The 19,045-nt window shown below is 52.4% G+C and overlaps 2 protein-coding genes across 10 annotated transcripts in view; both read right to left on the bottom strand.

Annotated features, from left to right (window-relative positions):
* DEPDC5 (DEP domain containing 5, GATOR1 subcomplex subunit) overlaps positions 1-19,045 on the bottom strand; it is an 84,512-nt gene that overhangs the window by 45,974 nt on the left and 19,493 nt on the right. For 7 of the 9 annotated variants that reach the window (XM_032230073.1, XM_032230077.1, XM_032230078.1 and 4 more), the window contains 6 exons: positions 13,343-13,412; positions 12,783-12,819; positions 11,872-11,992; positions 10,938-11,164; positions 9,715-9,921; positions 7,473-7,608 (listed from right to left, as the gene is read on the bottom strand). In XM_032230073.1, the coding sequence (XP_032085964.1) occupies positions 7,473-7,608; positions 9,715-9,921; positions 10,938-11,164; positions 11,872-11,992; positions 12,783-12,819; positions 13,343-13,412 (798 nt within the window). The remainder of the gene's footprint in view (positions 1-7,472; positions 7,609-9,714; positions 9,922-10,937; positions 11,165-11,871; positions 11,993-12,782; positions 12,820-13,342; positions 13,413-19,045) is intronic. The other 2 variants (XM_032230076.1, XM_032230079.1) reach the window with 1 other exon arrangement.
* Positions 13,512-18,970, bottom strand: LOC116517219. Its single transcript, XM_032230083.1, has 2 exons — positions 16,924-18,970; positions 13,512-15,889 (listed from the first exon to the last, which is right to left on the bottom strand). The coding sequence occupies exons 1-2, from the start codon at positions 17,208-17,210 to the stop codon at positions 15,469-15,471; spliced, it is 708 nt and encodes a 235-aa protein (XP_032085974.1). The 5' UTR covers positions 17,211-18,970; the 3' UTR covers positions 13,512-15,468.

The following is a 19,045-nucleotide window of genomic DNA, read 5'->3' as shown; positions in this document are numbered from 1 at the left end:
TGAGGTCTTCGTACCAGGGACGCCGGAACCACATCGGGGCAACCAACAGAAATTCCGCCTGCTCCGTCAGGATCTTTTGAATGACCAATGGGAGGATCGGGAGAGGTGGAAAGGCATAAAGAAGGCCGGCCGGCCATGGGCTGCGTAGAGCATCCACCCTTTCCGCCCTGGGAGTCTGGTACCTGGTGTAAAATCGCGGTAGTTGCAAGTTGTGAGGCTGGGCAAACAGGTCCACCTCAGGTTGGCCGAACCGGCGAGAGAGCTCCTGGAAGAGGTTGGGGTGGAGTTGCCACTCCGCTTGATCCACAGTGGCCCTGCTCAGCCAGTCCGCCTGTGTGTTGGAAACACCCGAGATGTGCTCCGCCCGAATCGACAACAGTCTGTTCTCCGTCCAGTGATGTAGTTTCTCTGCCTCCAACATCAGGGCCCTGGAGTGGGTGTCCCCTTGGCGGTTTACATGGGCCTTGGAGGCCACATTGTCGGTCAAGACCAGTATGTGGTTGTGTGACACTATGTCCCGGAACTCTTGGAGGGCTAGGCAGATGACACAGAGCTCCAGCCAATTGATGCTGTTTCTCAGCTCTTGAGTCAACCAGCGGCCCTGTGCGACTCGGTCCAGGGCATGGGCCCCCCACCCGAATAGACTGGCATCCGTTGTAATTTGGATGCGGTCCGGTTCCTTGAATGGACACCCCCTGAGAAGTTTGGAGGATGTCCACCACCGGAGGGACCTGAGAGGCTTGGGCGGGAGCCGAACCTTGATCTGGGAATGCCTGGTGTGTGCCCTCTGGAAGGGGAGCAGGAACCATTGAAGTGGGCGGGCATGGAACCTGGCCCAGGGAACAATGTTGATACAGGAAATCATTTTCCCGAGTAGGTGGGAAAGCGTTGCCAGTGGTAAGAGTCTCTGAGATAATACCTGACTCACCAGGTGCTGGACGCTCTGTCATCTTTCTGGAGACAGGGACACTTCGCACGTCACGGAATTGATGATGCTCCCCAGGTGGAGTAACGATGTGGTCGGCTGCAGGTGACTCTTGGGGAAGTTCAGAACGAACCCGTGGCTCTGTAGTGAGTCCATTGTTACCTATAGATCCCGTAGGGCCTGGTTCCGAGATGGAGACAAAACCAAGATGTCGTCTAGATAACAATTTTCTCGTATTGGAACTGAGCGAAGCGACGCCGCTACAACAGCCAGGAGCTTGGTAAATGTTCGAGGGGCCGATGACAGGCCAAAGGTAAGGCCCGGTATTGAAAGTGCCGGCCAGCGAAATGAAAGCGTAGAAACCTCCGATGTGCCGGATGGATGGGCACGTGGAGGTACGCCTCCTTGATGTTGACTGATGTCATCATTTCGCCCTGGCGGATGGATGCCAAGATGCTTTTGAGAGATTGCATCTTGAATTTTTGATACTTGATGTATAGATTGAGCCTTTTCAAATCTAGGATGGCCTGCCATCCCCCCGAGCTCTTGGGCACTAGGAATAAGATGGAGTAAAAACCTAGCCCCTCCTGACCCTTTGGCACCTATGGCGTTGATGGAGATAAGGTGTTGTATTTCGGTGTCCATGAGACGCCTTTTCACCAGGCACGTGGGTACAGGGCACTTGATGAGTCAGCTCGGGGGGATAGAGAAAAATTCTAGAGTGAGGCCCAGCCTCACAACCTGAAGGGCCCAGGCTTCGGACGTGGTCTCTGCCCACTGATGAGCAAAGGCCAGGAGACGCCCGCCAATGGGTTCCTCCCCCTGTGAGTCACCAGTACCTCCAAAAGGACCGGTTGCCAGCCCCACGAAATGGCCTTCTGGCCTGGGATTGTGCCTGGTTCTGCTGGCGGCCCCTATCCCTGGATCCCGTGCGATCCTGGCCGCGGTCCTGCGGTTGGGTAAAGGCCCTGTTATAGTGGGGAACATAAGGGGTGGTAGTGAATCCTGAATCTCCGGCCCAAAAGGACTATTGTAAGACTGCTGCCTCCTGTCGGTGCGCCCACTGGTGGAAGGGAGTACCTTACGATTATCCCTAGTTTCAATGAGAATTGGATCTAGAAGAGATCCAAACAAAGCTCCACCTTTGAAAGGCGTGGAAGTAAGGTGCCACTTGGATTTAATGTCAGCCTGCCAATGGCGAAGCCATACCAAAGCCTGGACGCAACATTGGAAACGACAGCCCGAGATGCAAATTTCATTGCATTAAGAGTGGCATCCACAGAGAATTCCAGGGCTGCCATCAGTTTGGTAATATCTTGGTGAAGGCGCATGTCCTCAGGGGCAAGCCTACTCTGCAACTGCCTGAGCCAGACCAAGGAGGTCCTATTAAAGAAGGACGCCGCAGTAGTAGCACATAAGGCCCAGGCCGCAGGCTGATGGGTCTTACGAATGACTAACTTGGCTTTACGGTCCTCCGCCTTCAGGCCTTCAGAAATCTCTGATGGAATTAAAGCTGGGGAAGCTAGGGCAGCAACAGGTAGATCCACTGTTGGGAATTGTAGAATATCTTCTAATTCTGGAGTGGAAGTGTACAATTTCCTATCCCCATTGCTGGGTGGGGTAACTGCAGTCGGTTGATCCCACTGCTTTTGAACAAGATCTAGAAACAGCTTGGAGTTGGGAATAACCTCCTGCTAGGAAACCTGTTCAGCAAAAAGGCGTTCAGTTGCATCCAGACCAACTGCAGTGCTATCCTTAGAGGCTGCCTCCCCCATGTGAGTGGTGGTCTTCGCCTTATACAATAAAGACTTAAACAAGGTGGGGTGAAATAACCCAGAAGAATTAGGCTGATCCAGAGCCAATCCTTCATCATCAGAAAAATCCCTGTCTATTACGTCACCTTCCTCCACTAAGGCCGAATCCTCACTATAAACTGAGGGTAGAGGCGAAGGTGGGTCTGTCTGAGGAATTGATAAATCTACCTGCATGGCCTGGGGATCAGGGCAAGTCTGGGCACCAGTGGACCTTGGAACCTGGGCTCTACGATGCAGCTCCGTATCCACGCCCCTAGAAATAGCTGCAGAGATCATCTGATAAAGATCAGGGGGGAAGGCCCAGATCCTGGCCTTCCACCGGCCTGAGGCCTGCAGCGGTAGGAGTAAATGTAGCAGAGGGCCCTGCACATGGGGGTGAGCGGGCCGAGGCTACACTCGCTTCCGATAGAACCGGGGGGGATTGAGGCCCAAATACCCCCTCTGCAGAAGTAGATGCCCGGGGCAATTGAATATCAGGGGACCAACCTTGGTGCTGTGTAGAGTGTACGGGAGAAGCCTGTTGCGGAATTAGCAATGGGGGTGAACTGCTAGGCGCCCCAGAGGTCTTAGTCGCTGCCTTGGACTTATCCCTACGCTTATGGGACTTATCCCGAGCTGTGGATGAGGCACGGGGCTTTTGGCTGGAAGCCCTGTAACGGCCCTGCCGGGCCTTGGGCTAGTCCCCCCCCATCACCAGGGGAACGGGAGTCACTTGTGGGCTTTACAGTACCTCCGCAGATGGACTGATCAGCCATTGTAATAATAAGGGAGAATTGAAAGGGCTCAATCTCACTCAAGTATTTCAAAACGCCACGAATTCGAACCACTGGACAAGGCGTGAAACGGAAGAGCTGCGCTGAGTCGATCTCCTCACTAAGCCAGCAAGCCAAAAGTGAGGGAAAGAGGAGGAGCCGTTGGCGCAACGCCACTGCCTGGTCGCGAAAATACACGACACGCCTCCTCCGGCCATTTCTGGGCGCACGCAAAATCTCGATCTAAAATGGTGACCGCAACAGAGGCGCGAACTTCAAATTGCCAACCAACTGACAACGCGCCAGGAAGCCCTGTGGCCCCACGATAACCTTGGCGAGACCCACGGCAGCTCTGATCGATGAAAGGCAACGGCGGCGGTAAAGAGAAGCCTGAGAATAGACCGCGCCGCTCAGGCAGGTTGCTCCCAATGCGAGGCAGCACAGGGCGGCGAACCAACCCAGGGTGCGCACGATCAGCAAAGGAGGGGAAGCGGCGAACCAATCCCACACTTAGAAATGCGGCTGCTGTGTCCAGGTGCGATGGCTCCTGTGGACCTCGCAGCCTCCGATACCCGGGCGATAAATCCAACGCCGAAAAGGGTTGGACTGGCAGCGAATTGCCACCTCTACCTTCCGTCTTGCAATAATCCAAATTTAACCTTTCCTAATGATCGTTGAATCCAAGAAATAGATGAGAATTTTGTCAATCAGTCTAGAGAAAATTGATGTATGTCTCTTTTTACTGAGTTAAAAAACTGACCCATCCAGTCAGAGGAGGCGTGGTCAACATTTACATAACTCAGTCTCTAGGCTAATGGACAAAGTTAACCCATGCTTGGATTCCCCAAGTAGCGCATAGGAGAACAGGTTTGAATAGAATCCAGAACCCTTCTCCCCCTCTGGTACCAACTCAATGGCCCTGATGTCTAGAAGGTGTTTGATGGCCTTAGCCTTAAGGGCCCATTTGGCCGAATCTCTGGAGGAAGCGAAGGTGCGGAATCTATTCGGGACTGCGAGCGGAACTCCAGCTGTAGCCCGAGTTTAACTGTGTGGAGGACCCACTCGTCCGATGTGACGGGATCCCAAGCGTCCGCAAATAGGGAGAGGTGACCACCGATGGAGTGATCCGCGATTGGATCATTTGAACCTGCGGAAAGGACGGCCGTCCCCTCCTCGAAGGGGCAGCTTGCTCTGCTGCTGGCCTCTAAATCTGTCCCTTGGGAACTGCCTATCCTGTATGTCTATGAAACCTAGGAACCGGGTACCTCTGATTCTGGGAGTCGGTGTCAGGCGGGCGGTAAGATGCTCTCCTGGGGTAAGGAGCCTGTCGGTGAACTGACCGTCTGGACGTGGCCGGGAAGACCTTTCACTTATTCTTGCCCTCCACCAGGATAGGATCCAGCGAAGAACTGAAAAGCTTGTCCCCAGTGTAGTCAGCTCCTGCCAGGTGCCACTTTGCACGAGACTCCGCCTGCCAATGATGCAGCCACAGTAGGCGCCTGGACGCTACAGAGGATGACAAAGGTCGCGATGCATACTTAACTGCATCCAGCATGGCGTCCACCAAAAACTGAGTGGCTGCCAGCACCTTGGAGATGTCCTGCAGCAGTCGTACCTCCGTGGCCGGCCATAGTACTGTTGACCTGTTAAAAAAGGATGCTGAAGTGGCCGCCCTAATAGCCCAGGTTATTGCCTGGAAAGACTTACGCACAATCATCTCCGTCTTTTTGTCTTCTGCCTTGAGACAGTTAGCTATGTCTCCAATCACCATCGCAGAAGCTGAAGCCAGGCTGGCGACCGGAGTGTCCACTGAAGGTACTTGCAGAGCTTGGGCGAAGGTAGAATTGAGATTATAAAATCTACGCTCATTGCCCCCTGGATTGGGAATAGCAATAGCAATAGCAGTTAGACTTATATACCGCTTCATAGGGCTTTCAGCCCTCTCTAAGCGGTTTACAGAGTCAGCATATTGCCCCCACGGTCTAGGTCCTCATTTTACCCACCTTGGAAGGATGGAAGGCTGAGTCAACCCTGAGCCGGTGAGATTTGAACCGCCGAACTGCAGCTAACAGTCAGCTGAAGTGGCTGCAGTACTGCACTCTAACCACTGCGCCACCTCGGAAAAGACCCTGGCTTAACCCTCTGGGATTTAAGCACTTCTAGGAACATCTCTGGAGTGGGAATCTCCTCCTTCTCCACCTGGGGCCTGTGAAAGGGCCCCTTCTTGTTGCCCCCTCTAGTGCCGGGGGTGGCAGTCACGGGACTGGGCTCTGGGGGGGGGGGGGGGGGTCCCAGGTCTGCTGTGGCCCTGGCCTTACGAAGTAAGGAGCTATACAAGGAGGGGGGAACAGCCCGGTGATGTTGGGAGCCTCAGGGGCCTGGGCGTCTTCATCCTCAGAAAACCCCACCTCCTTCAACTCCCCTTCCTCTAAATCCGAAGCCTCACTGGCAGTGGAGGGAGAGGGTGACTTGGGCTCTCTGGCAGCAGAGGACCTGGGGCGATCCTGGTGACCCCTGGACTGGTCCTGGGAAGACCTACACCTGGAACCCTGGGACTGGTGTTTCATCCCAGAAGCAATCCCTTGGGCTATGGCCCTGGCTAACACCTCCTGGAAGCTTTCAGGAAGCTCTGGAAGGGAGGGATGCAGCTCTGGGGGTTACAGAAATTCCCTAGGTTCAGGGGATTGCGGTGCCAGCCGGTGTCTGGCAGGGATGGGTGCCTTGCGCCCAAAGGGGTCTCCCCTAGCCTCAGATGGGTGGGCAGGCGATAGGGAGCTACGCCCTCTGCCTGAGCCCCTTGGGGAACCCGGGGATGCCATCCTGGTCTCTTCCAGAGCAGGAAGCCTGCCGGGGGAGCAAGATCTGGAAGGAGAGGGGCTGATGGTGGCCCTGAACCTTCTTGCAGAGGCCCTGGTAATGCGAACCTCCGTCCCGGAGGTTCCCTTCCTATGGGGCCTGGGGGTGCCTTTCTTGGCGGGGGACCTCCCTCTGGTTCCTGGGGAACCCTCCTGGAGGTCCCCTCGCCTGGATCCAAGTCCTCAGCACCCCCGCTCCTTGCCGCCTCTGTCATAGTACTCACGGTTATGATGCACCACCTCCTCTTTCCCTGCCGGGTTCTTCTCTTTGTGTGCCTTGATCCTCAAGGCACCACACTCTTTCGAAGTTTGCCGCCGATCTGCAGCTCGAATGCTGGCTCACTGCTGATTCTGGGCCCTCCCCGGATTGCCGGCAGAGTTGAGGCCTCCTCTTGTAGCCTCTTCCAGCGGTGTCTTCTGAGCGCTCTCAGCGTCCATAGAAGGAATGCCAGTCACGCACTCACTCACGTGCTCCTAAGATGGCGGAAAACGAAGATGGCGGCTGCCGATCTGCGACCCAATTCCCTGAAGCTTGGGCACGTTGGGGGACGATTCTGATGGATCCCCGGTTCTCCGAAGGCTTCCTGGGCGCGTAGAGCCCTCCAAGGCACACCACGTGGCGCAGGGCCTTCTATCCAATTACGCGACCGTCCAGTCGCCTGGTTTCATGCTAGCCAGTGGCGCGGCTTGGCTAGCAGCGCTGAGCACAGCAAGGAGGGGTGAATCGATTCAAAAGGTAAAATCCTGTAAAAATTCCTAAATCTTCGAAGTGAGGGAGAGTCAGGTAAAACACTCCTTCTGGGCTGGAGACTGAGGTTAATCTGGGAGGTCAGAGGAGGAATGGAGGTGTGGCCTCAAGATTTACCTCAGTGTCCAGGGCAAAAGGGCTGTGTTAATACCCATGTGTGACTCCTCCCTCACCTCACTTCGGAGACTAGCCAAGCTCAGAGACTACAAATGACCTTTTACGCTGTTAGAATATTTATATTTATAGTTTGCAGCTGAACCTTGCAGTTCAACTCCAAGCTATAAATATTCTGCCAGTGAAGAACTCCTAAATGAGATGGTGATCCTGCTATGGCAGGGTGCCCAGTGAGTTCAGGCTCCACTCTCTAACTGCCCTTACCTGCCAGCCGCCTCATGATAAGCCAGTTCCAACAGCTCAGCTGAGGAGTGAGTCCAGTCCCGTTGCCCGCTACCCTGCATTTCGGCCATGTTCTGACGGGTCTGGTGATGGATCTGGATGGCTTCTCCAGAAGGACCTGTCCAATCACAAATTTTGCTGTTTCATTATTCTCCCTAATCAAAGCTGATTGTATTACTCTTTGGGTATGTATGGGATTAGCATCTGTGTGTGCGCACACACATACATTCCAATGCATAGATCCCATTGCTAAAAGGAGGAATTAGGTAGCTACAGACAGCTCAGCCAGTTGTTATACCCAGAAAAAACTGGAGAGTGGAGCGTGAAGATACCCACTGCTTGGCAAAAACTGACATGGTTTATGACGTCCCCCTCATGCCCCCCAAGTGCTGGGATGGAGTGCAGAAGAGGGTTTAATAAGGAATTGCATGCGGAAGCTTGTCTTTTCCACCAGGTTTTTAATGTTTATGGATTTAAAGAGTCAGAGCTTGAGGTTTGGAAAAACTAAAAGCAATAAAAGACGAAGAGAAAAATGGTGGGAAGAAAAAAAGAGAAATCTTAGGGAGGGTTACTCAAATAATTTATAGAAGAATGACAGGAAAAATTCAGAAGAAAAAATATAATACCTATAAGGGGGGGGGGAGAAAAAAATGATCTAAGAGTAGGGGATAGTAGGACAAACAGAAAACTGGTGGAAAATGGAACATCAAAGAGAGTAAGGGATAAGTTAAGAGAAAATGGTCAGTAGAAAAATAAAATATGTTAATACTGCTAACGATATATAGTTAAATAAGATAATAATTGTGGATAACCAATTAAGTAAATTGCTTATTATATTAAAATTGAATTTGAGGATATATGCCACCTATAGAAATTAGAATAACAAATGGAAAATGAAATGATAAATTTGATATATTTTCTGAAAGGGCAAAAAAATAATATTGTTTATGTGTTAAGAAAAAATTAAATTTAAGATGGAAATATGGGAAGAAATAAATGGGGCTGAAATTGGAATGGGAATGTGATGTAAGACAAATTATGACTATGAGAAAATGTAAAAGGGGGAAACCTGGACAACAATTTGTTTGTAAAAGGGTTTTAAAATTTTTAACAAAAAATTAAAAAAATCTATTTGAAAAAAAGAAAAAAGAAACTGAGATTACCAGCCTGTGATTTATTTTGGCTAATGTAACAAAAACACAATAAAAGTCCAGTTTTATAAGTGGGATATATAATCTAGACACTTCTTCGCAAGCCAATATACTGTTGCTCACATCCCACCAACTATGAGACATACGCAGCCCAAGGACTCAAGATGTGGAGTAAGAAACACCAATGAACTATGCCATGTTATTAGTACTCCTTAGAGCCAAGAATGCAAAGGTTTTGCAAGCCCTAGTTCCAAATGTTAAACAGCACAGTGAAAAATGGGACTAAAATTAAATATAAAGAAGACCAAACTAATGATGACAGATGACAATCAGCTTTAGAATTGGCGATGAAGATGCTGAAGTGGTGAAGAACTTCTGTCTTTTACGATCAACCATCAACACTAAACCAAGAAGCAGTCCAACTGCAGGCGAGGACTCAGTATAGCAGCCATGAAGGTCTTGGAAAGGTATTTTAATGCCACCATGTCTCTATAACTACAAAGATCAGAAATGGACAAGCCATGGTATTGCGTGACATCCTACAAAAGGGAAAGTTGGACTTTGAAGAAGCAGGATAGAAGGAGAATTGATGCTTTTCCACTTTAGTTTTGGAGAAGACTCCTGAGAAGAGCATGGCCAGCCAAGGAAACACCTAATGGATCATGGAAAAGCTGGGGAACAAGGAAGGAAAGAGAAGAAGAACACCAGTAGCAAGATGGGTGGACTCAATCATACTGGTGTTGGGGGCACCTTTGGAAGATCTAAAAGAACAGACTGGGGAGAAAGCATCATGGGGAAAACTTATCTCTGTGCTTGCTAAGAGCAGACAACAGCTTGATGGCACAGTCAGTCAGTCAGTCAGTCAATCAACCAATCAATCAACTCAAGCTTTCCTGACTGAACTATGAGTCTCAAAGAGTATGACAATAGAAGTAACTCTAACCATAGAACAAAAAGCAAACCAAGCAAAAGTTGGTGACAGAACCCCTATGGTTGGCAGAAGCCCCCTAAAAGAAGAAGTTGCATATTACACAACTACGCAAACCAACAAAGGCCAAAGAGGAGATCCTTACCCACAGGGAACGTGTGCATCCAGCGCCTCCTGTTGGACGTGAGTTTCATGGGCATCCGGGAAGGCGCGAAGGGGTTGATCAGTGCCCGCTGTGGTGTGTATCCCCCGGCAGAGCGGAAGTGCAGCCGGGACTCGGCACTCCCCACGTGAAATCTTCCAGGGGCGCTCGAGTCTCGCTGCTGAGACTCCAACATGTTCTCAAGGTGATCTGTGAGGGGATAAAAACTCACCTTCAATAAGAAATTCCTGGAGCTCCAAAAGATCCAGTGCTGCTTTCAAGCAAGATGCCCTGTTTCTGCATACAGCTTTCCCAAATATCATAGAATTCTAGAACCCAGAGAGGCCCTCTTCATTCTTTCCAGTTGGGTGGAATGTGGGGGGGGAAAAGATTCCTGTCTCTCCTACAGCAGAAAAGGAGAGCTGAAAACCCTGTGGAGACAGTGCATAGGAAGCCACAGAAGGCCCAAGCTAAGAACCCTAGGAGGAGATCATGGCTTCCCAAGCGCCCAAGAGCAAGACATAATCCAGAGGAAGAGGAGGCAAGCTAAGGCCAGAGTGGGGGTGGGGAGAGGAGGAGGACATGGACCAAGACAAGGTGAGGAGGGAGCTGCTTCCCAGAAGAATGAAGTACTCTCACTGGTTGTGCCATGCAACAAGTTCATGGAGAGCACTGATGATGTTATCTACTTTGGTAATGAAATATCTGCAAGAAAACAACCAAGCTCAGAGAGCACCAAGGACCCCTTCACAACAGGCTCAATTCTAACCATGGCTTAACAGAGCACCACTGCTCTCCTCACCTGAGATCTGCTCAATTAACTTTAGAAAAGCATTACTTCTTGATTGGTTCATGCAGCAGGTAAGACCAGGGTTGTTTCCATAGTGCTCCAACCCATGACCAGTGCACTCTGTCCAACCAATCACTGGGACTCAAACAGAGTGACATTTCCAGGATAAGATAGAGAAGTTCTAGGAGGACTAAGCTTCTCCTTAGTTATAAATTCTAGGCAAATGCAACCAGCCCAAAAGAAAAGGGAAGGAAAAGGTAAACTGGGAAGAAATCTGTGACTGACGCTGGGTTTCGTCTTGCTTGTGAGAGGGTTGTAATTTGCACTGTGGAAATGGACTCTCGGGACTCTGAAAGTTTTTTTAAGCTAATAACCCTTAAAGGTGACAAAACCCAAAGCACCGATTCCAAAGAAGTGGCTGGAGCCCTGTGCTGACCTCGGCTGCTGGTGTAGCCCAAAGAGCTGCTGACTTCATACTGCAGGTGCAGGTGGGCCCGGGGGATCACAAGGATATCCGAGATCCTCCCCAGAGAGCTGTCATCTGAAGCTTGGCTCCGGACCTCTTCGGGGGGCAGAGGCCGACTCTGCATGGAGGGGCTGGAGGACGCATCGTAGGAACTGGAGGTCTTCCAGGGCCGACTCTCTCTCTCCCGTACAGGCCTGCTGGGAAACCCACAAGGGGCAGATCACATGGGGTTAGGAGGCCTGTATAACGGATCATGGAGACTGCCAGGGTTGGGATGGCATCACATAGCAAACTGCAACATGGATGCTGCCTCAAGAGATTCTCTCTGGCTCCCCATCCAGTGCAGGACGCTGCTTCCAAATTCCCCTTTGCTTAAATGACCCCCAGTGAGGGACAGCCCACCAGCTCTCGAGGAAGCCTGTTCCCCACTAAACTACCATTATTGCCAGGATGTTTCTCCTAGAATTTAGAAGGTTCTCTTCCTCCTTGGTCTCCTGCAGTACTTGAAGGCCAGAGCCTGCCTCCCTTAATCATCTCTAGGGTAGATAAACCCACCCCGCATTTCTTCCACCCTACGCATGTAACCTGCCTTCCCAGACACATCCTGTTGATCAACGTCTGCCCTGCCATTCAGCATGGAGAGTGGAGCCAGTAGGCCAAGTGGGACTGGGAGAAGGTGGAAGCTGTGACCAGGCAAGACATTTCTGTCGAGATAATTGTTCAGCCAGAGTGGAGCATGGCAAGTTTTTTTCTCATCCACTAAGGCCCCTCCCTCCTTACTGCTCCCCAGATCTAGGACTCTCCTATCTTACACAGTATTTTTAATTCCTTGTACCCAAACATAAACGTTTCGCCTCTCTTTTCCCCAGTGGAGTCACCTACGCTTTGCAATATGCAGGCTTACCTGAAGGTGGTGCAACGTGGGGCTCTGGAGGGGCCAGGCAGATGGAACACCTGGGCATCGTAGGCATCGTAGTCAACTTGAATGGGAAGAGCGTTCTCGGTCTCCTTAGGCGTTCCCAAGGCTGGAATACAAGCAGAGCCGCCTGTGACTGGAGGGCTTTCTAAGAGCTGGGTCCCAGGCTGTGGGCAAACCCACACCAAAACCACTCTGCCAACTTAAACATGGAGCATGTGGCCCAACAGGGTGGGGGTGTGGAGGGGTAGATCAGCAGAGAGTCCAGTCTCCACCTTCTCCACCTACTTGCCTGATTTCCTTGCCTACAAAGGTCAGCTCTGCAGAGACAAAACTCACGAGGGGATCCCAGCAAAGTCTCAGCAGGGCTGAAACTGAGCAGCATCTCTTTCAGAGGCCCTTGGCTGCAGGTCTCAGGAGGCCCGGGGTGCTTTTTCACCCCAGGCCAGTCAGTCCAATAGCTGGCAGTGCCAGGCTTAACACAATTTGCATCCATCATATCACTTCATTCGACTGGAAAATGTGCTGTTGAGTTTGGGCAGGCAGGGAGATGCTGGAACGTTATACGGAGTGGGGATTAAACTGTTGTCCCTGCAATAATCTTTGATGTGTCTGTTTTATTTCATTCATTTGTAAAATGTACTGGCCACCCATCTTACCACAGGGGTAACTCATTTTCCTTCAGAACAGTTATCGCATATTATGTGGCACAGAGTGCCCCATTTTTCTGAGTCTGTGTAGGATTCTTGCTAAAGCCATGAATACAGAAAATTGCTTGTGCAGTAGAAGGGCTAGTTACAAATGAAAATACTGCCCTGCTTCTCTTCCATATAGTAAAGAGAAGGAGAGGTTCCCATCTTTTAAAAAGAATAATGCAGTAATGTAGGAGTGTTACTCACAAGATTCCCTGCTAGTTTTGGCTTTTTCACTCTGTGGCTGAAATTTAACATGCAAAAAAGAAAAAAACATCCTGAAATGAGTATTCTAGAGCAGACATGCACGATGTAGCCCACCAAGCAGCCTTCTGCGGTGTTGTCTGAAACAACCAATCTCTTGCCACCAAAGTTGCTGCTACCAAGAAAGATCCACTGGCCCCCACAAGGTTTTCTGTGCAGCCATTTCTGCCCCACAGACAGGCTGCTGGGCACCCCAACACCACCAGGCTTCGGGGACACTGCCACTTCCAAGGCAGCTGCCATATATCATTAGCTGCCCAATAGCTGATTGGCATAATCATTACTTGTGGGTCATAATTATTTTTCACGTATTGATCGGATCCTTCTCCCCCTCTATGAGTTGCACAGCTTGCTCTGCAGGGTGAATTTTTAATTTCCTCCCTTCAATCATTGCAATGTCTGTGCTTAAAAATAGCTGGTGGTGATTATTCCTGCGGCTGAAATCTGAGACGGTACAGCTACACTGCCATGGCTGCACTCCACATTTAGGCCACTTCACTCACCTTCCGAGCTGCCAGTTTGATCCGTGGGGTGAAACTGTTGCATTGAAGTTGACTTTTTGAAGTGTAGAAACTATGAAGAGATGGAAGCAAAAGCACAACAGGTTGGGAAAAATATCTGAAGCAGCATCTTTTCTGGAAAAAGGAAAATGTCAGTTGGTCTTACCTGAACTGCATGTTTCGAAGAAGGCATGGGCGGAGTCACACATGGGTATTAACCCAGCTCTTTTGCCCTGGAGACTGAGGTAAATCTTGAGGCCACACCTCCGTTCCTCTTTCTGACCTCCCAGATTAACCGATGGTTCGTAGCAGAGCACCTGGAAGGAAGGGACAGAGATAGCACAAGCACACATCCTTCCTGTCTGGCCCTGACTGACCACTGGACTAACTCAGGCCCCTGGTGCGGTGCATCCTAAAAAGGGGGAGAAGTTAGTACTCCCACGCCTTCTTTGAAACATGCAGTTCAGGTAAGACCAACTGACAGTTTCTGAAGTGAGGCGTGGGAGGAGTAACACATGGGACATACCAAAGCTAGATGTCCTTGGGAGGGATCAATGGGCCTGAGCCCCTCGAGAGTCTAGGACTCCCTGCAGAACCCTCCTCCCAAAGGCTGCTTCTGCGGAGGCATAAGCGTCTAGCCGGTAGTGCCTAATGAAAGGCGATGGAGAAGACCAGGCAGCAGCCCTGCAAATCTTCTCTATGGGAGCCTGGGTGACCCAGGCTGCTGAAGTGGCCGCACTTCTGGTGGAGTGCGCTGTGATGCCCTCTGGGACCTGAAGTCCCCGTGCCTCGTAGGCCTGAGAGATGGTCACTCTGATCCACCTGCTAATGGTGGCTGGGGAAACCTTGGCTCCCCGTGTGGACGGTTGAAAGGACATGAAGAGGGCCTCTGAACATCTGAAGGGCGCCATGCGCTTCAAATAGATGCGCAAGGCTCCTCTGACATCCAACCTGTGCCATGATCTTTCCCTATCCCTGGAGGGCTGCAGTCAGAAGTCCGGCAGAACTATCTCTAACGCCCTGTGGAAGGGAGAATTGACCTGGGGCATGAATGCGGGGTCCAGTCTGAGGATGACCCAGTTCTCCAGAAAGGTGCAGAGGTCGACTCTGGAAAGAGCTCGGATACTCTCCTGGCTGAAGTGATGCAACCAGGAAGACGACCTTAAAGGTCAGGAATTGTAGGGAAACCTCCCTCAAGGGTTCGAATGGTGCCTCCGTCAATGCCTGGAGGACTGTGGGTAGGTCACAGATAGGGAATCGATGGACCACTGGGGGTTTCAGATTCGCTGCTCCTTTAAGGAAGCGCCTTAGGACCAGATATTGAGACAAAGGCAGTGCATCCACACACACCCCAGGACCATGGAGAGGGCAGAGACTTGTCTCCTAAGGGTGCTGGGGGCCAGACCTTTCTCCAGACCTTCCTGTAGGAAGTCCAGAACCTGGGGCACAGAGGCCGAAGCTGGGATGATGTCCCTAACTTGACACCATTCCACGAAAGCAACCCAGGAGGCGTTGTAGATGCGAGTGGTGGACTGCCTCCTGGACGCCTCGACGGTCCTAATGGCCTTTGCAGAAAAATGTGCCCCTCTCAGCTGTTCCCGCTCAATCGCCAGACGGTCAGATGGAGCCACTCCAGATCTGGATGCTCCAGAGACCCCTGGTGTAGGGACACCTCCCCCGGGGGAATCCTCCAGTGAGGAGCTGAGGACAGCTCCACCAGGTCTGCTAGCCAGGGATGGCGTGGCCAGAAAGGAGCCACTGGAATCATCTTTGCTCCCTTTGACACTAACTTCCTCAGAACCCCCGGAATGAGGGGAAGGGGAGGGAAGGCGTAGAGAAGACCTGGTGGCCATCTGCATCGAAGGGCGTCCGTGTCCATGGCTCCCCTGGACGGGAACCTTGATACGAATTTCGGCAGCTGGGCGTTCGCTGGGGTTGCGAAGAGATCCACCGTTGGGCGTCCGAACCTCTCGCAGATCTGCAGGAAGATGCTGGGATGGAGCTGCCACTGTCCGTTGTCAACCGTCTCCCTGCTGAGCCAATCCGCTTGCTGGTTCTCTGTCCCGGAGACGTGTTCCGCTCTGATGGACTGGAGATGCCTCTCTGCCCAGTTCCCCAACCAGAGGGCCTCATCGCGAAGGGCCTTGGAATGTGTGCCCCCTTGCCTGTTCACGTGGGCCTTGGCTGCCACGTTGTCCGTCAAGACCAGGACATGGTGACCGGTCACGGTGGTCTTGAAGTGACGAAGGGCCAGATGGATAGCCCTGAGCTCCAACCAGTTTATGTTGTTGCGCAGGTCTGTTGGAGTCCAGCGTCCCTGGGCTATCTGGGTCTCCAGGCGTGCTCCCCAGCCAAACAGGCTCATGTCCGTTGTGAGTACCCTCCTCGCTGGTTCCCTTGTCTAGTGCTTGGGCAGCCACCAACGGAGCGAAAGCAGCACCTGAAGTGACACTCAAATTTTGAAGTTGGTGTCGCTCGTCCCGGCTCTCTGGTATGGAAGCAGGAACCACTGAAGCTCCCTGGCGTGTAGGCGAGCCCAAGGCACGATCCCTATACAAGAGATGAATTTCCCATGGAGCTTGGAAAGAAGAACTACAGGGGCAGAGCGTAATTTGCGTATCTCCTGAACCAGCTGCACAATGCTGTCCCTTCGATCCTGGGAAAGGAAAGCCTTTCCGGATACCGAATCTATAATAGACCCTAGGTGTTGGAGACTGGTAGATGGGTCCAGGTGGCTCTTCTCTAGGTTGATAGCGAACCCCAGGGACCTGAGAGTGTCCATGGTATGCCCCAGATCCTGCCTGGCAGTGTCTGGGGACCTCGCTAGGACGAGGATGTCATCTAGGTAGCAAAAGAGCCAGACTGGGAAGGAACGCAGGTGATCCGTGGCCGCGGCCAGCACCTTGGTAAAGGTCCTGGGGGCTGAAGCCAGCCCAAAGGGGAGGGCCCTATATTGGAAATGACTGCCCTCAAGGGAAAATCTAACTTATGATGTTTCGGGGCGATTCTAATATGAAGGTAGGCCTCCGTGAGGTCGATAGAGGCCAAGAAGTCGCCCTGACGGATGCCTTCTAAGATGGATTTCAGGGAGGCCATCTTGAACCTATGATAGACCACCCTGGAATTGAGCAACTTAAGATCCAGGATGGCTCTTCACCCCTCTGAACTCTTGGAGATCAGAAACAGGTTTGAATAGAATCCAGAACCCTTCTCCCCCTCTGGTACCAACTCAATGGCCTTGATATCTAACAGATGTTTGATGGCCTTTGCCTTAAGGGCTCGTTTGGCCAGATCTGCAAAGGTGGTGAAGGTACGGAACCTATTTGGAGGCTGAGAGCGGAACTCCAGCTTTAACCTGAGCTTAACAGTCTGGAGGACCCACTCGTCTGAAGTGACTCGCTCCCAGGCATCCGCAAAGAGGGAGAGGCGACCGCCGATGGGATGATCCATGGACGGATAACTTGAACCTGCGGAATGGGCGACTGCCCCCTCCTTGAAAGGGCCATTTGCTCTGCTGCTGGCCCCTGAACCTGTCTCTAGGAAACTGCCTATCCCCTTGTCTATGGAACCTGGGGGTCTGGTACCTCTGGTTCTGGACGTCCGATTCAGGCGGGCAGTAAGATGTTCTCCTGGGGTACAGAGCATGCCGGTGATCTGACCGTCTGGTCGTAGCCGGGAAGACCTTCCGCTTATTTTTGTCCTCCACCAGGATAGGATCCAGTGAGGCAACGAAAAGCTTGTCCCCGGCGTAGTCTGCTCCTGCCAGGTGCCACTTAGTCCGGGACTCCGCCTGCCAGTGGTGCAACCACAACAGGCGCCTGGACGCTACAGAGGATGACAAGGCTCGAGAAGCATACTTAACTGCATCCATCTAGCTAGTGCTAGGCGTGGCAGTCGCAGGCCTGGGATCTAGTGGGGGTATCCAGGTCTGCTGTGGCTCTGGCCTTATGAAGTAAGGAGCTAAACAAAGAGGGGGGGGAAAGACCAGTGATGTTGGGGGCCTCAGGTGCCTGAGCATCCTCATCCTCAGAGAACCCCACCTCCTTCAATTCTCCCTGCTCTAACTCCGAATCCTCACTGGCAGTGGAGGGAGAGGGAGACCTGGCCCCTATGGTAGCAGATGCCCTGGAGCGATCCTGGTGACCCCTGGGCTGGTCCCGGGAAGACCTACTCCTGGAGCTCTGGGAGTGGTGCTTCATCCCAGAAGTGATCCCCTGGGCTATGGCTCTGGCTAACACATCCTGAAAGCTTGCAGGGAGCTCAGGCAGGGAAGGGTGGAGCTCTGGGGACTGTAGATAATCCCTGGGTTCAGGGGATTGCGGTGTCAACCGATGCCTGTCTGGATTGGGTGCCCTGCGCCCAAATGGGTCACCCCTAGGCTCAGATGTGTGTGCAGGCGATGGGGGGGGGGGGCGATAGGGAGCTATGCCTTCTGCCTGAGCCCCTTGGGGAACCTGGGGATGGCGCCCAGGCCTCTTCCAGGGCCGGAAGCCTGCAGGGGGAGCGAGATCTGGAAGGGGAGGGGCTGATGGTGGCCCTGAACCTTCTTGCAGAGGCCTTGGTGATCCTAATATCCTTCACAAAGGTTGCCTTGCCCTGGGCCCTGGGGTTGCCCTTCTTGGCTGGGGACCTCCCTCTGGGGACTGGGGGAACCCTCCTGGAGGTCCCCTCACCCGGATCCAAAACCCTTAGGGATCTGGGCTTAGCCCCCCTGCTCCTCGCCGCCTCCGCCATTGTACTTACAGTCGTGCTGATCAACAGCCTCCTCTCTCTCTCTGCCGGCCTCTTAATTAGGTGGGATTCGATCCTCTTGCGACGAATCCCAGCTCCTCTTCTTCCTGCCGCCGATCGGTGGCCCGAGTCACTGGCAGGCACCGATTTGCAGGCTTCCCCGGATTACCGACGGAGTTGGGGCCTGAAGAAGCCTCTTCCGGCTTCGGCGGTGCTTTTATAGTGCTCTCGGCGTCCGTAGAACGCCGGTCATGCGCTCACTCATGTGCTCAAGATGGCGATGGGCGAGATGGCGGCTGCCAATCTGCGGCCCGATCTCCTCCTAAGGCTGGGAAGCATTGGGGCGATCCCCGCTGGATCCCCGGTTCTCTGCTGGTCTTCGTCGGCCTTCTGGGAGCCGCGCAGCGGCTTCTGTTGCACCACGTGGTGCAGAAGCTTCCTCCCCCTCTTACGCGAGGGGGAGGAAGTTGTTTGGGGCGCGCGCGCACGCTAGCAAGCAATGAGGCTTGAGCTCTAGCTAGCAAGCAATGAGGCTTGAGCTCTAGCTATGCTGAGCACGGCAGAGGAGTGGTGCAGCAATCCAGCAGATGCAGAAGGTAAAAAGATAAAATTGTGGAAAAAAACCTGTAAGAAAAATTCCTAAGTCTACGAAGTGAGGGAGAGTCAGGAAAAACACTCCTTCTGGGCCGGAGACTGAGGTTAATCTGGGAGGTCAGAAGGAGGAACGGAGGTGTGGCCTCAAGATTTACCTCAGTCTCCAGGGCAAAAGTAACCCATGTGCTACTCCTCCCACGCCTCACTTCGGAAACAAGGAACTGAGCCAAAACAAAAGATGCATTATCATTTTCACTTCCCCCACAAACCCACTTTCTGTGTCTTAAGCAGAAAAGGATAAGTCAAACCAGGCAGCCAGAGGTATTTGCAGGCCTTGGGAAAGTCAGGGTGATGGGCCTGTCTTCCAAAACCCAAGCTGCA

The sequence above is a fragment of the Thamnophis elegans genome, chromosome 13 (genome assembly GCF_009769535.1).
Source record: "Thamnophis elegans isolate rThaEle1 chromosome 13, rThaEle1.pri, whole genome shotgun sequence".
NCBI lineage: Eukaryota > Metazoa > Chordata > Lepidosauria > Squamata > Colubridae > Thamnophis > Thamnophis elegans.
This window is presented reverse-complemented; position numbering and strand designations above follow the sequence as displayed.